Raw genomic sequence first — 13,137 nt, 5'->3', positions numbered from 1 at the left:
TTTCTATAAGTTCTTACAAGGCCCTCTGAGGACTGGGGATGCTGTGTGCGGCTTCCCCAGTCTTCAGGACTCATCTGGGGGTGGCCCTCACATCGGAGTGCCGTGGGGCAGGCAGTGCTGCCAAGGGAAGTGGATGGCAGCATGGCGCCACCCCCCAAGCCTGGCACCAGGGGCATTAGCACCCCTTGCCCCACAGTATGCCACTAAATCCCAGGGCTGTGTAACCTTTCTGAACATTACATGGCAGCAACCCTATGATTGCTACTGAGAATACACTCAGCAGTAAGCTGCAAGCAGTTTGTGTTTTCCCACAAGTGTGTTTGCGTGATACAAGGGTTCTCAAACTTATTTGTCTTATTCACACTTTCTGCCGTTAGACCTATGCTTATAAAGAACCTCAGACAACTGAAAAAGGTGGTCAGAGCAGCCCAAAGAGCATTTCACAGAAATAGACCCTATGACAAATAGCTAGTATTGTGACAAAGGACACCATTCAAACATCCCATTAAATTATGTGGGAGTAGATATATTTAGGGTTAAACTACAAGGCATTCAGGTGGAATTAACTGGACTGGGGTTCTAGCCCTTTTTTTTCTTACTTTGCCAGTGTAAATGACATGACCATTAGGATTGAGGGAGAAGGTACAGAGTTTGGTGCAGGTGGAGAAGAGGCTTTAACCCAGTGTCCCTGTACAGTTTTCCTGTTGAAAATCCCCTTTCCCCCAGTAACTCTTTGCCCTTAAAGACACTGCAACTTTGAGAATGCAATTTTCAGCAGTAAAATGGTATTGGACCAAAGGGTTAAAACCCACCCACTCCCACCTGTGCTGCGATCCTGATCCAGATTGGGGCCCTCCACAGCCAGTAATGTACACAGAAAAAAACAAACTCATCGGAGACAATGACTTGTTTAACATCCTTTCTAGTTTGCCCCTCACTAAGCCCCACTGAACATCCAAGTAAACATGCCTATGATTCCACTGCAAAACAGTCATCACTTACAGCCCAATCCTATCCCCTTCTTCCACCAACACAACTAGCAGTGTGTTGGCAGAGGCTGCTTTATGACACATAGAGCAGGCCCACTGGCGGGCAGGCTGCAGTGGCCCATGCTGGTGGACCCATGGAGGCCTACTGGAGCAGGTAAGCCTGTGCAGGGGTTGGAGGGAGGCAGGGAGGGTGTTTAATGGGATGGGGAATGGGTAGAACTGGAAGGGATTGGACAAAACAGGGCAGAGATGGGCACGGGGAGGAGGGCAGATCAGACCAAGGAGGGTGGCGGCCTCGGCGGTGGCACACTCCAAATCCAACTTCCCAGCTTTCCAAACCAATACCTTTCAATGTGGATTTGTGCATTGTGGACCAAGCCAGCACAGGTCCGAGTTGCCCTATAGCGGCTATTGGGGCTTACCCCAAGGAAACCTTCAGCAGCTGAAAATCCACCATGGAATACAGTGGTAGACTTGCTGGTGCCACTGCTTCACCATGCAGGGATTTAGACAGAATAGAGTTTCCTGATAATAATGATATCCCTTCAGGGATATAGGGAACAGTAGGTAGCTCACCTTCCTGTATTCTGGAGAAATCAGTGGCACTGGTGTCATTTGCTAATGCACAAAAAAAGACACACCCTAATTCCTAAAGAAAAGGTGTTGGCAAATTAAGAGAACTGCTTTTTTTCCCCCAGAGAGCTCTGACCCAAGTGTTTGAAGAGAGCTTTTTAGTCCAATGGGCACCCTTAGTGAGGGTACAGCTGCACAGGATAATATGAACAGTTTGGGTGGGGTTTCATCTTGTGTGCTTTATCACCTGTCTTCATAAAAAAGATCTTTTCCATTTTTCTCTCTCTGATGCTTCGGGGAGGCTTTGATATGGTAAGTGTCCTTGGTTTCTGCAGTTCACATTGAGTGAGTTAGTGCCTTTCTCTTGGTGGTGATAATTGGAGCTGTGGGAGATGAGTGTCAGAGTTGGGACCATCTTGAATATTCTGACTGAATCCAGGTCATGGAATGATAAATGAATGATGTTAGGAATACTGCTCCCCAGCCTCCTTTTCAGCCCTTAGGCTGTGTACAGACATTATTTTTCCAGTAATTACAACACACACCGCTCACACGTCCTGCAGCTTTTGGGTACAGTAGATACAGATATCTTACCTCTTCGCTTGCACTTCCATTGCAGTGTTTTCAGGACTCAGTTCAGAATTTAAGATAGCTGGTTGGATCAAAGTGTGTGTGAGGCAATTATCTAATAGCTACTGTTCCCTGTTGGACAGTGTTTGTGCTACCATTGCTGGCCAGGAACACATTAGCTCCACCCGTGCTTTCTGAATCTGGGTGCATTTGTTGCTGTTTAGTCAATTTTTTCATTAATCTCCAAAGACTGTCCAAATGGCAGCTTCCCATGCTACTGGTTGGGGAGTGTAGCCAAAGTGTCCCCGAGTTAGGCATTTTGGCTGGGATCAGAAGTCTAGGTAAGCTCTTGTCCTAAGAGGGCCATCTGGAAGTGTCCTTTTACCAAATTGGTGCTGCCTTTTATCATCTCTCCCCTTCTTTCACATCACACTTATCACTGAATCAGAGATTATATCAGTGCATTTAGCCTTGGTTCCTTTATAAATAAGTACACATATATACAGACAGTTTGCTTTTACTTGGTGTCAGTCCCCAAGAGTAATGGCAAGCCTCCTAGCCAAATACTCTTCTTGACTGGAAGACAAGTATAGTAAGGCTTCTTGACTGGAAGACAAGTATAGTAAGGCTATGGTGGCATCTCATTGCTTTTACAAAGTGGTTTTTATTTCCCTCCTCTCCTTGTTAAGTATTGCAGGAGAGAGGGATGGTGACCAGAACTGAGGCAGTATGCAGTGCTCAACCTCTGTTTCCCTTGCAGGAGAAAGTCAACAGACTGAAAGCCAAGGAAGCCAAACTTGAAACGGAAAAGTGGAAGCTAAAGGAAGTCCTGGAGGCTGCAGAGAGTCGGGCCACCAAGCTGGAGCTGAGCTGCAGGGCTGTGGATGGAGAGCTGCAGCGTGCCCAGCTCAGCTTGACTGATCGGAATGCAGAGATACAGTCCCTCCAGGAGCAGGTGCAAATGGTTCGCTGCCAGCTGGTGGACAGGGAGAGCAAATCGACCCTTCTGCAACAGGAGCTCGACCACCTGACCCACTCTCTGGCCAGGACAGAGGGCACCGAAAGTCACCTAAAGGATCGGGTGCAAAGCCTGTCCCAAGCACTGTCTGATGCTACTGCTGGCTCCTCCTCCCTCCAGGAGAACATCTCCCAGTTACAGAAGGGCCTGACTGCTGCTGAGCAGGATCGTCGGCTGCTCCAGGTAGTAAACATCATCTGCTTCAAACATTTACCATTGCCTGTTGGGTCATGTTCTGCAAAGGTTGTGGTTAAATAAAATCGTTGGAACCAATGAAGTGCAATGGCTGATGTTAGTATCCATCTACATTTAAGTAAGGCCCTACAAATATGAAGCTGTTTTATCCTGAGTCATGCCCTTGATCCAGGTAGCTTATGACCCAATCCTGAGTCAAGGCAGCGCAGGTGATTGGTACGCTGCCCTGGCAATTGCCATTGCAAAAGCATCATAAGGCACTCCTGCACCAGCAGAGAGGATACGGTGCAGGTGTTGAGGCCAGTGCCAGTTGGCGCTGGGTCTCAGCACCAGGAAGATGTCGAAGAGGAGCAGCCCATGGTAAGTTCTCCCACCAGCCAGCGGAGAGGCTTTTTGGGGTAGGGTGAAGGCGGGGAGGAGGCAGAACTGGGGGGAGAGGGTGAGCCAGAAGGAGGAATGAGCCTGAGAGGGGGGCAGATATGGTGGCAGAGGCTACATCTGAATCCTATGCCCCCTCCTGGTCCATGGAGCTCTACATGGGCCTTCTTAGTTCTGCACCAGCAAATAGCTGGCGCAGCTCAGAAGAGACCCTTTGGGGCCACCAGGGCTTGACATGGGGTAAGGGAACAACCATTTCCTTACCCAGAGGAAACTCCAGAAGTTGCCCCAGCCCCATAGGATGCAGCAGTGGTAATTTTGGTGCCACTGCTTAGCTGGGCATTGCCGGAGCTTAGGATTGGGGTGCCCATGTTGTTTACACTGACTAGCAGTGATTGTCCAGGGTTGCTGACAGGGGTCTTTCCCAATTCATACCTGGAGATGTTGCTGACTGAATCTGGGATTTTCTACATGCACCCAATCACCTGCCCTTTCCCAGAATCACTGAAATGCACGGCAGATTTTCAATATACTGGTCAGTCAGCATGAACTTTAAGTCTGTGCTGGAATTCCTTTTGTTGGATGGCATAATGGCCTTTTATCTCCAAAAACTCATAGAACATTACAAAAGGCAGATCTTTTCCCCTAATCAGACTTTGTCACCTCCATTATTGAGCTCTCCATTAACAATAGTCAAATTTGCAAATAGTCTCTTCCTGAAGGGATGTCCATGCAGAAGAAAAAGCACTTTCTAGCACCGTTCAAGTCTCTTCACTGCCCTGAACTGGCAACAGAGTGTAGAAGGGAATGTTGAATTATTATACTTTGAACCATAGAGGTGGTTGTTAGCCAGTAAATTCGTATAGCGAAGACTGTTAATGTGCCCATATTTACACCACAAGATAGCTTCTGATTATGTTCCCTCTCCTTTGTCAGGATCGCTTGGACTCTACGAGGCAGGCATTGTCAGATAGCAAAAGGCAGAACCACAGCTTGACAGACACAGTACATTTGTTGCAAGATCAACTGGGTGAGATGGAACTTCGATGCAGAAACCTGGAAGGGCAGGTGAAACATTTTCAAGAGGTGAGAAAGTGTGGAACAGGAGGATGAAAAGAGGCAATGATTTTCAATAAACTCTGAAGACCCAGATTAACCGTTTATTAGCTTTAGCAGCAGCAGTTGTAGTAACCTTCTCAGAATATCTGAGGTCAGACTTCTTTTTGAGGGAGGGGATAGTGCTGTGAGTTTGGTATTTGATGTTGCGACTAAGCTTGGCATTGGAGCTAGGCCCTGAGGCAATGCTTAACCAGTTGCTTGGCATGAACTAAAGGGAGCTAGCAAATGTTAATGGCCCAAGAAACTCCTTGAACTATCAAGATCTTTAAATAAATCTACATTAGGGGCTAAGGCAGAGTTATTCAAACTGGTGCATCACAGCACCCCAGCCTGACAGCCCTGGCCTCTGCCCCCTTAAGGATATCCTCAGGATATCCCCTGGCGCTATCCCCAGGATCGTTGCTAAGGTGGGCTGCAGGGACTGGGATGCACTCACCAGTCCCTGCAGCAGCCTGTCAGTGGTGTGGGGAGCCCTGCACGAGCATCTGCAGGGCTCCCTGACTTTCCAAAAGTGAAAGTGGAGTGATCATGCTCCACCTCTGCAAAACCGGAAGTGGAGCATGATTGCTCTACTTTCACTTTTAGAAGGCTGGGGAGCCGTGCAGACGCTCCCGCAATGCTCCGCACATCCCCAACAGGCTGCTGCAGGGACTGGTGAGTGCATCCCAGTCCCTGCAGCCCTCCTTAGCTTCCCCCCACCCCCACTGCCTCCCTCCCCTCCCCTGCAAGGACCTACAGTCCTCAAACTCCCTGAGACTTTGAAAAGGGCAGGGCTAAGGCATAAGGTGATTGTTCCCCAACAAAGAAGAGAGAAATATGCTTGGATCTGGCAGGGACTACAATGGAAGCTAAGAGAAATAGCTGGCAGCTAATAGATGCAGGCGTGCTTAGATACAGTATTTAATGCTGCTTGCAGGGTAGATTCTACCTAACTCAGTCTAAAAACTCAAACCTGTATAGTTATAAATAAAGTAAATATTACAAAGACACAAATATCTCATGATATCTTCTCCAAACGGAAGCCTAAACCTTGGTAACATTGAAGCCTTGGAACTTCTCAACACTTGGAGAAGAGAGCTGCAACTAAGTAGCTATTCAGTAAATACATTTGCACCAACATGGATACTCCAAGTTCATCTGAATGTGTTTGACTCTAAGCTATATATGTAAATACTAGTGATATGCTTATCTGTATAAGGTACCAACCTTTCAGACTGCTATCAGAGAAACTTTGCAAAAGAGATGAAAGGAGCTTGCATTAAGAAGTTTTGTTCTTTCAGGCACAAAGCTTCAATGCTTTTCTACAAGTGGGAGCGAGTGTTTGTGCGTGTTAAAGTAACATGGCTCCTGTCCAAAAAATTTCCAGTACATAGATGATTACTGCTCTCACATTGTTTGAATGCAGTCCAACTAACGCATTCAGAACTCTTCATTAAAGTAAAACCTCAGCTCTCTCTTGCATTCTCTCTCAAGCACACATCTCTGCCTGTACATCCCCAGGCTACCTGCTTTCTTCTCCTATTCAGAGAAGCAACTAACATGCAGTTCCACAGCCCTATCAAATTCACAGAAATAATTTGTCACACATGTGTTTGGTATCAGCAGGGGCACTCTTGGATCAGCCTAATTAGCTCTAGTGATGGGGAAGCAAAATCCAAACCATGTGGCAGATCCTTCTCCTAAACTGAATGCAAACCTCTTCAAGCCGACCTCTATCCCGTACCCCTCCATAAAGCTATATGGAAAAGTTTCCATAAATTTTGGCAATGCTTGTCCCTCTCCCTACTCTGTCAACAAACCTGTGCTGTTTGCTGGTTGTTTAGTTTGTACTGATTCCATTTGCAAGCAGCTCAATATGACTGAAATTTATAGAAAACAGCTTCCTCCAGAGGTAATCCCAAGAGAATGGGAACAATCGGGACCTTGGTTATCAACCGGCAACTTGATCTTGGTAAAGTTCAGATTCTGTGCCCACTTACTAGGGAGTATACTGGAATTAAAGGGATTTGCTTCTGAGTTAACATGCATAAGCTAGTGCAGTGGTTTCCAAAATGTGAGTCATGGCTCCCTGGGCAGCTGTGGAAACCAGCCAGGGGAGCCATAGAATACTTGCAAAAAACCTGCTGCCCTATACAATGTATAAGATTGTAACCCTAATAGGGAGCTGTGGTCAGTGACCCAGTAAGTCAAGGGAGCCACCAGTCAAAAAAGTTTGGGAATCACTGGGCTAGTGCAATGAGATGCATTTGCCTGAATTAAGAGGTTTTGCCGTTAAAGCTGGAGCTTCTCCTTTTCAGCAGCTCTGCTCTGTTACCATTCTCTGATTGGCTATCCAGCTTACTCAATGAACAATTGATCTCAATTGAACAAGTGAAGTTGGGCATCTTATATCCCTCAGGCTAGAGATGACCTTTTCCTTGTAATTGGTTTCCTTAATTGTTATGCTTTGCACATGGATAAGGTGCATGAATTGCCCTCTTCTCATACCTTAAACTGGGGCTCTCCAAACCCTGGCCCATGAGACGGATCCGGGGTTTAAAAACTACCCCCCACCCCATGAGCAGCACTTACTATTCTGAATCCCTGTGCCCAGATCAACTTGAAAGAAACACAGTACTACAGCAGAACGGTAAGTGCACTCTGGATGGGGAGGGCTTTTTTGAGACACAGCGGTTTCCAGTTTGGAAACTTCTGCTTATACGTAAAGTATTGCTTTTTAAAGTTATGAGGTAGAGTACCACCTCACTGATCCTTGCAAATCTCTAGTTCTCCCTATGTTATCAATTTTTCTTACTATATTTATTTATTTATACATACAGGTATTTATATACCGCCTTTCTTTGGTCATCAGATTTCTAAACCCCTGTAGGGATTTTTACAATTGAATAGTTCTAGTCTTTCATAGAACTCCTTGTTCCAGCTGGATTCCTTCCCAGTCTGGCCTCTCTCTGGCCCTTTGCCTCCCACGCTCTACTTGACAGCAACTCCTCTCTGCCACTTAGGGTCAGTTCATCTGTATATATCAGCATGTCGTCAGTCCTCGGGTACTTCTGGTTGTTTCGAACTGGCAGCCTCAGATCTTCAGGCATACAAGGCGGCAGCTCTACCAACCGAGCCAGACCTCCTACCCTATAGAAGACTATAGAAGATATATAGAAGACTATGTATCTTCTTATTACTTCTATCTTTCTTTCCTCCAGGGAGCTGAGGGCAATATACATGGTTCTACTGCCGCCCATTAGTTAAGATTGAAAAATATTAACTGGTCAAGAGTTACCCAGTGAGTTTCAAGTAGAGATTTGAACTGGAGTGTAGCATTCTAACCACTGCACCACATTGGCTCTCTCTGTAGTGCCAGAAATGGTCAGTATGTAAAACCCCTATTTGAATTGTGCAGTGCCTTCAGTGAGATATGCCATCTTTAGCAGTTGGGAGCTTTGGTAGGCAGAGTTAAACACTGTTCCTGCCAGGACCCTCCAGAAGTGTTAGAAAGGGGCTAGTTGGTGTTTGTTATAACGTATTTATGTTCATCTTCATTGATTTTTTCTAGCTACAGAAATGGTGACGAATGTGATATTTTTCTGTTATGGCAAAACAGCACTATAAGCATTTATCTCTGCAAGCATAAAACAGCAATGTGTGTGTGTACACAGTGCCCCTGAATCCCCCATGCACAACCCCCTTTCCCTGGGTTGGAGGAAGGGGAGAAGCTAGTTAATGAGTTCCAGAAGATCCGCTGTAAATGGCCAGGGAGGGTAATTCATATCAAGCTCATAAAACCCTTTATTGATGTCTCCAGAGGGGAAATCCGGATGTGGTCGTTTATTTATTCTGGATATTCTCTCTCTCTCTCTCTCTCTCTCTCTCTCTCTCTCTCAAAATATTTTCTTCTAGTAAGTTTGCATAGGAACAGAATATCCCACTACCCCAGCCAGTATTTTGGAGGCTTTCTCTCTTTGCACAGTACAATGTCTGTAATCCCCTTAATTGTCTTCTTTCTCTCTACTGTCCCTCCCAGATAGGGATCATCTCTTCCAGCTTTATGGACCTCAGGTTGGCTTGCCTTCTCTAGATTCCAATCTCAGTTCCAGATGACTGTACAACTGAAGAAATAATGGTGAAGTGGGTCAAGAAGGAACAAATTACACACACTTTCCCCTAACCCAGGATCTTTTAAAGCCAGTGGATCCTCATTCATATTTAGTGGCAAATCAGGCCAGTTGTACATATTAAATAAAACCTGTCTGAGGATGCCAGCCTTTTATAAGAGATCTCAGGTCTTATAAGATAACATAAAAGTGGTCATAGAAAGGTTAGCATGCCAAAAACTACATGTCATCTATAAAACTTGGGATCTTTTTACCTGTCAATGGGTGAGCGGTACTGGTAGGAAAAATATAGGCTCCAAATTGTTACAGAAATACTTCAAGCAATTTACTGATTTACGGGAGAAATAGCAAGGCACATGTGATTATGGAGCATTAAAACACTAAATAGAAGTGAGATTGACAAAGCATCAATGTAGAATCATCAAAGTTAATAAATATCAATCAAGCTAGCAATACAGCATAACCAGATACTGCAAAACCAGATTTTGGAAAGCCCACCTAAAAACTTCCTGCCCTGTACTTAAAACCGTAAGCCTGTTAGGTTAGTTTCAGACTGCAATCTCAGAGGTATTCCTCAGATAACAAGCCCCAATGAATTCAGCACTGGAGCAATACTGCACATGACTGCATTAGAAGTCCCCTAATTTAACCCAAATAATCTATCCCCGCTAAGTTAAAGAAAAATAATCAAGTTCATAGCTACCACACTAACTTGAATCTCTCAGGACTGGATCTTGTCAATCCTTTATTTTAGAGGTCTTCAACCTTCTTCATGCCATGATCACCCCAATAAATAAATAAAGCTTGACACTGTAGACCAGTGGTTTTCACCTTTTTTTTGTCTATGGCACTCTGACAAGGGACTAAAATTGTCAAGGCACACCATCAGTTTTTTGACAATGGACAAGGCACACCATGCTGTTGGTGGGGGGCCCACATCCCCTAAAGGCCCTATTAATAAATGACCCTACCTCAAACTTCCACGGCACACCTGTGATGGTGTGTGAGTGTGAAAAAGTGTGATGGTGCATGTATGCCTACTCTGGACTTAACCACTTGCTTGCTTGCCTATGTTTGCTGGTGTCAAAGTCATATGATGAATATTAGAAAGGAATAGTGGCACTTTATTAGAGACATCTTTTCAAAGATTTCAAGTAATTCCAGCTCCCTCCCATGGGACTGGCAAAATCCCACCTGTTCACCAACCCTGATGTCTTGAAATTTGGAATTAACATGAGGAAAAGAACCTGGGAGAACAGTATCTGGGCTATGCTGGGTACAGAAGGAAGGAGGATTGTGATGTCTCTGATGTCTCTACAGGTAGACCATGAAAAATTCAGGAAGGAAGATGACACTTTTAGACTGAGCCAGATGAGAGGGCAGCTGGATTGGTCCCTGAGTAGCCTGCAGCAGGAATTGAAGGAGAGTATGCTGCAAAATGAACACCTGCAGGTCAGCATGGACTCACTGGCACTTGGCTGGGAGGGTTACCGAGCTTTATTGTTCTGATTAATCTTGTCCGAGATGGTGCTCCAGTAATGTTTGAGGATCAGATATCTTGAAAACATACACTTTGCTAGCCTGACAAGTTCATTGGGACCCAACAGCTAAACTGCTTCCCAGCCACCTCCTTCCATCCTGTCCAGGGATACGAAGAGAACAGAATCTCCCTTTCATCACTCCGACTTAATTGTCTCAAGCACACCAATCACAAGAGAGAGCACTAAAAACTCATCCTTAGCATCCCTGAAGCCACAGCCTTGAATCATAGTCCTGTCGTGTTGGCCTGGCAGGAGAGAAGTCATGACTCCGTTTTAGCTCGAAACTGCTTACAAGTCAGGATGAGATGACAAACATGAGAGCGGGAAGTGGAGAGTACATATATTGTGGAGAATAAAGGAAAGGGGGAAGAGGAGGCCAACTAAACAGGTTCAGCATACAAATCACTTCTGCTACACTGCTGTTTCCATCTGAGCTCCAAATGCACTGAGGTTATATGCCTTAGAGACTAGGCCTTAGCAGAGCCTCAAATCCAGATACAGATCATTGCTCACTCAGAGATCTGTGATCAGAGAGGGTTCAGAAGTGCGAAAGGGAGTACTAATATACACCAGTGCACAGAACTGAGATGATAAAAGGTTTATTCTGTTACTCTCCTTGTGCAGTCATTTGCAGCCCTTATTATGATAAGGAAACAGAACCTTAAGTTTCAGGGGATTCACTGAAAAGCAACACCTTTCAGTGTCCAGACTACCAGAATCACAGCATCATGGGAATGTGTTCTGATTCTAGGCACAAATCACAGAGTTGGAACAAATGCATGCCCAGCAACTAGTGGAGCTAACATCCCGGCATCGGCTAGACATGGAGCTGGAGACAGAGAGGATGCGCACCTCTCAGCTCCAAGCTGAACGTACACTGGAGTCCCGGGAGAGAACCCACCGGCAGAGGGTGAAGAGCTTGGAGGAGCAGGTTAGTGCAGAGAAAATACTCTCTGGCCCATGTTATAACAAATTCCACAATGATTCCTGAGTTCCGTGGTCAAGATATATTGTACAGATTGAGGGGATTATGTAAACTTCTGTCATTCAGATAAATTTGCTGTGGCAGCTATTAGAGTGTCATGAAACTAAACTTAGCATTTATGCAGTTTCTTCAGGCAGTGGATTGGCAACTGGTGCTGCTGCCTTGACCACCTCTGCTCTTGTCCACCCCTACTGCCATTCCTACTCCTGTTGCCACTGGATTGGAAAAGGAAGTGTAGAATGGAGAGGAAGAGGGCAAGAGGAGCATTGTGAGATAGAACAGCTTCCAGGAGGAGGTCTAGGCCACCACTCTCCTCTCCTCCACACTGCATCTTCTACTGTGTTCCTTTCTCCCTCTTCAAATCCAGGAACAGCAGTGGTGATGGCAGCAGAGGAATAGGGGGACAGTTACACAACTGACAGCTCTTCATCCTTGCTGGCATGTCACTGGTAGAAGGGGCAGGATTAGGCTCTTCTCGGTCCTGACAGATCCTGGGCTGGTCCTGATGAAATCTGAAGTTTTAGGACAAGAACTTTGGTGACGGTTGGAAGAGATGACAGAAAAATTAGAGAAATGGACTTGGTGGAAGGCAAAATTTTAAAGATACTGATTAAGGAGGAAGAATACATTGCTACTTTTACTTCTCTTGTAAAATCTTTCCAGGCTTTTTGGATGGTTTAAAGCAGATGTGACAGATTTATCCTGCCCATAAATTTCTCTAAATGTATAGTAGCCTGGTTCTGACTATTGAGTTTTGAAGCCATTACTATTGTACAGGTCAGTCCTCTTCATCGGCGGATTTGGAACCTGCAGATTTAACTCATTGTGGTGTTCCAAACCCATGGCAGAGGGCTGGACCTGAGCTCTCAGACACAACTGGAGGTGTTCTTTGTCACGTCCTGGAAGCTTTCTGAGGCTCACAGTGGCAGCACACAGTGCTCCTCTTATATTTAGCAGGTGTAGAGTAACTGTCCCTTCTTACCCAGCTCAATGTTTGTTCTAGTGGCTGTTTGCTGGTGTTCTTCATCTTTTTAGATTGTGAGCCCTTTTGGGACAGGGAGCCATTTAGTTATCTAATATTCTCCATAAACCACTTTGTGAACTTTTTTCTATTGAAGCAGTATATAAATACTACTACTATTGATAATAATAGCAGGTTTCATTCATGACCCAACTAACCAAAGTAATAATAATGTATGCATTGCTCCCAAACCGCCTTGTGGTTCCCCCAGTTGATTGAGTACTGGTCACAATACTGGCTAAAAAATCCATGCTCGAAACCTGTTGTTTTCCGCTTGTGATATGTTCCCCTAGATGAATGCTGTGAAAGAGCAGCTGGACCAAGAGGTGAGGAGAAAGCAAGCCTACATGAGCCAGGTGCTTCACACAGTAAAGTGATTCAGAAATTGACATTGTGCTCTGGACTGGACAACCCAATGCAGAACTAGCCTTCAGCGGGATTCTTGCAGCCCAGGCACTGGACTCCTACCTCTCCATCATCAGGGCACTCAACTGGATCATGGTCCGAAAAGCAGAGCTCCAAGATCAGCAGTAGTGCCTTAGTCTTTTTATTTTATTTTATTTTCCTGAGAAGCGTCCTCCCCACTCCACCATACATTTGGAAGGAGTGATCAAGACAACAAATGACTAGGCAGCATGC

The 13,137-nt window shown here is 45.4% G+C and overlaps 1 protein-coding gene across 1 annotated transcript in view; it reads left to right on the top strand.

The window, feature by feature from the left end:
* Positions 1-12,875, top strand: part of CROCC2 (ciliary rootlet coiled-coil, rootletin family member 2) — a 105,613-nt gene extending 92,738 nt beyond the window's left edge. Inside the window, exons 31-35 of the mRNA XM_066621670.1 lie at positions 2,893-3,333; positions 4,660-4,809; positions 10,272-10,403; positions 11,244-11,423; positions 12,792-12,875. Coding sequence (XP_066477767.1) covers positions 2,893-3,333; positions 4,660-4,809; positions 10,272-10,403; positions 11,244-11,423; positions 12,792-12,875 — 987 coding nt within the window. The remainder of the gene's footprint in view (positions 1-2,892; positions 3,334-4,659; positions 4,810-10,271; positions 10,404-11,243; positions 11,424-12,791) is intronic.
* The last annotated feature ends 262 nt before the right edge of the window (positions 12,876-13,137 follow it).

The sequence above is a fragment of the Tiliqua scincoides genome, chromosome 3 (genome assembly GCF_035046505.1).
Source record: "Tiliqua scincoides isolate rTilSci1 chromosome 3, rTilSci1.hap2, whole genome shotgun sequence".
Taxonomy (NCBI): domain Eukaryota; kingdom Metazoa; phylum Chordata; class Lepidosauria; order Squamata; family Scincidae; genus Tiliqua; species Tiliqua scincoides.
The sequence above is the reverse complement of the archived record's forward strand: the minus strand, read 5'-3'. Positions and strand labels throughout refer to the sequence as shown.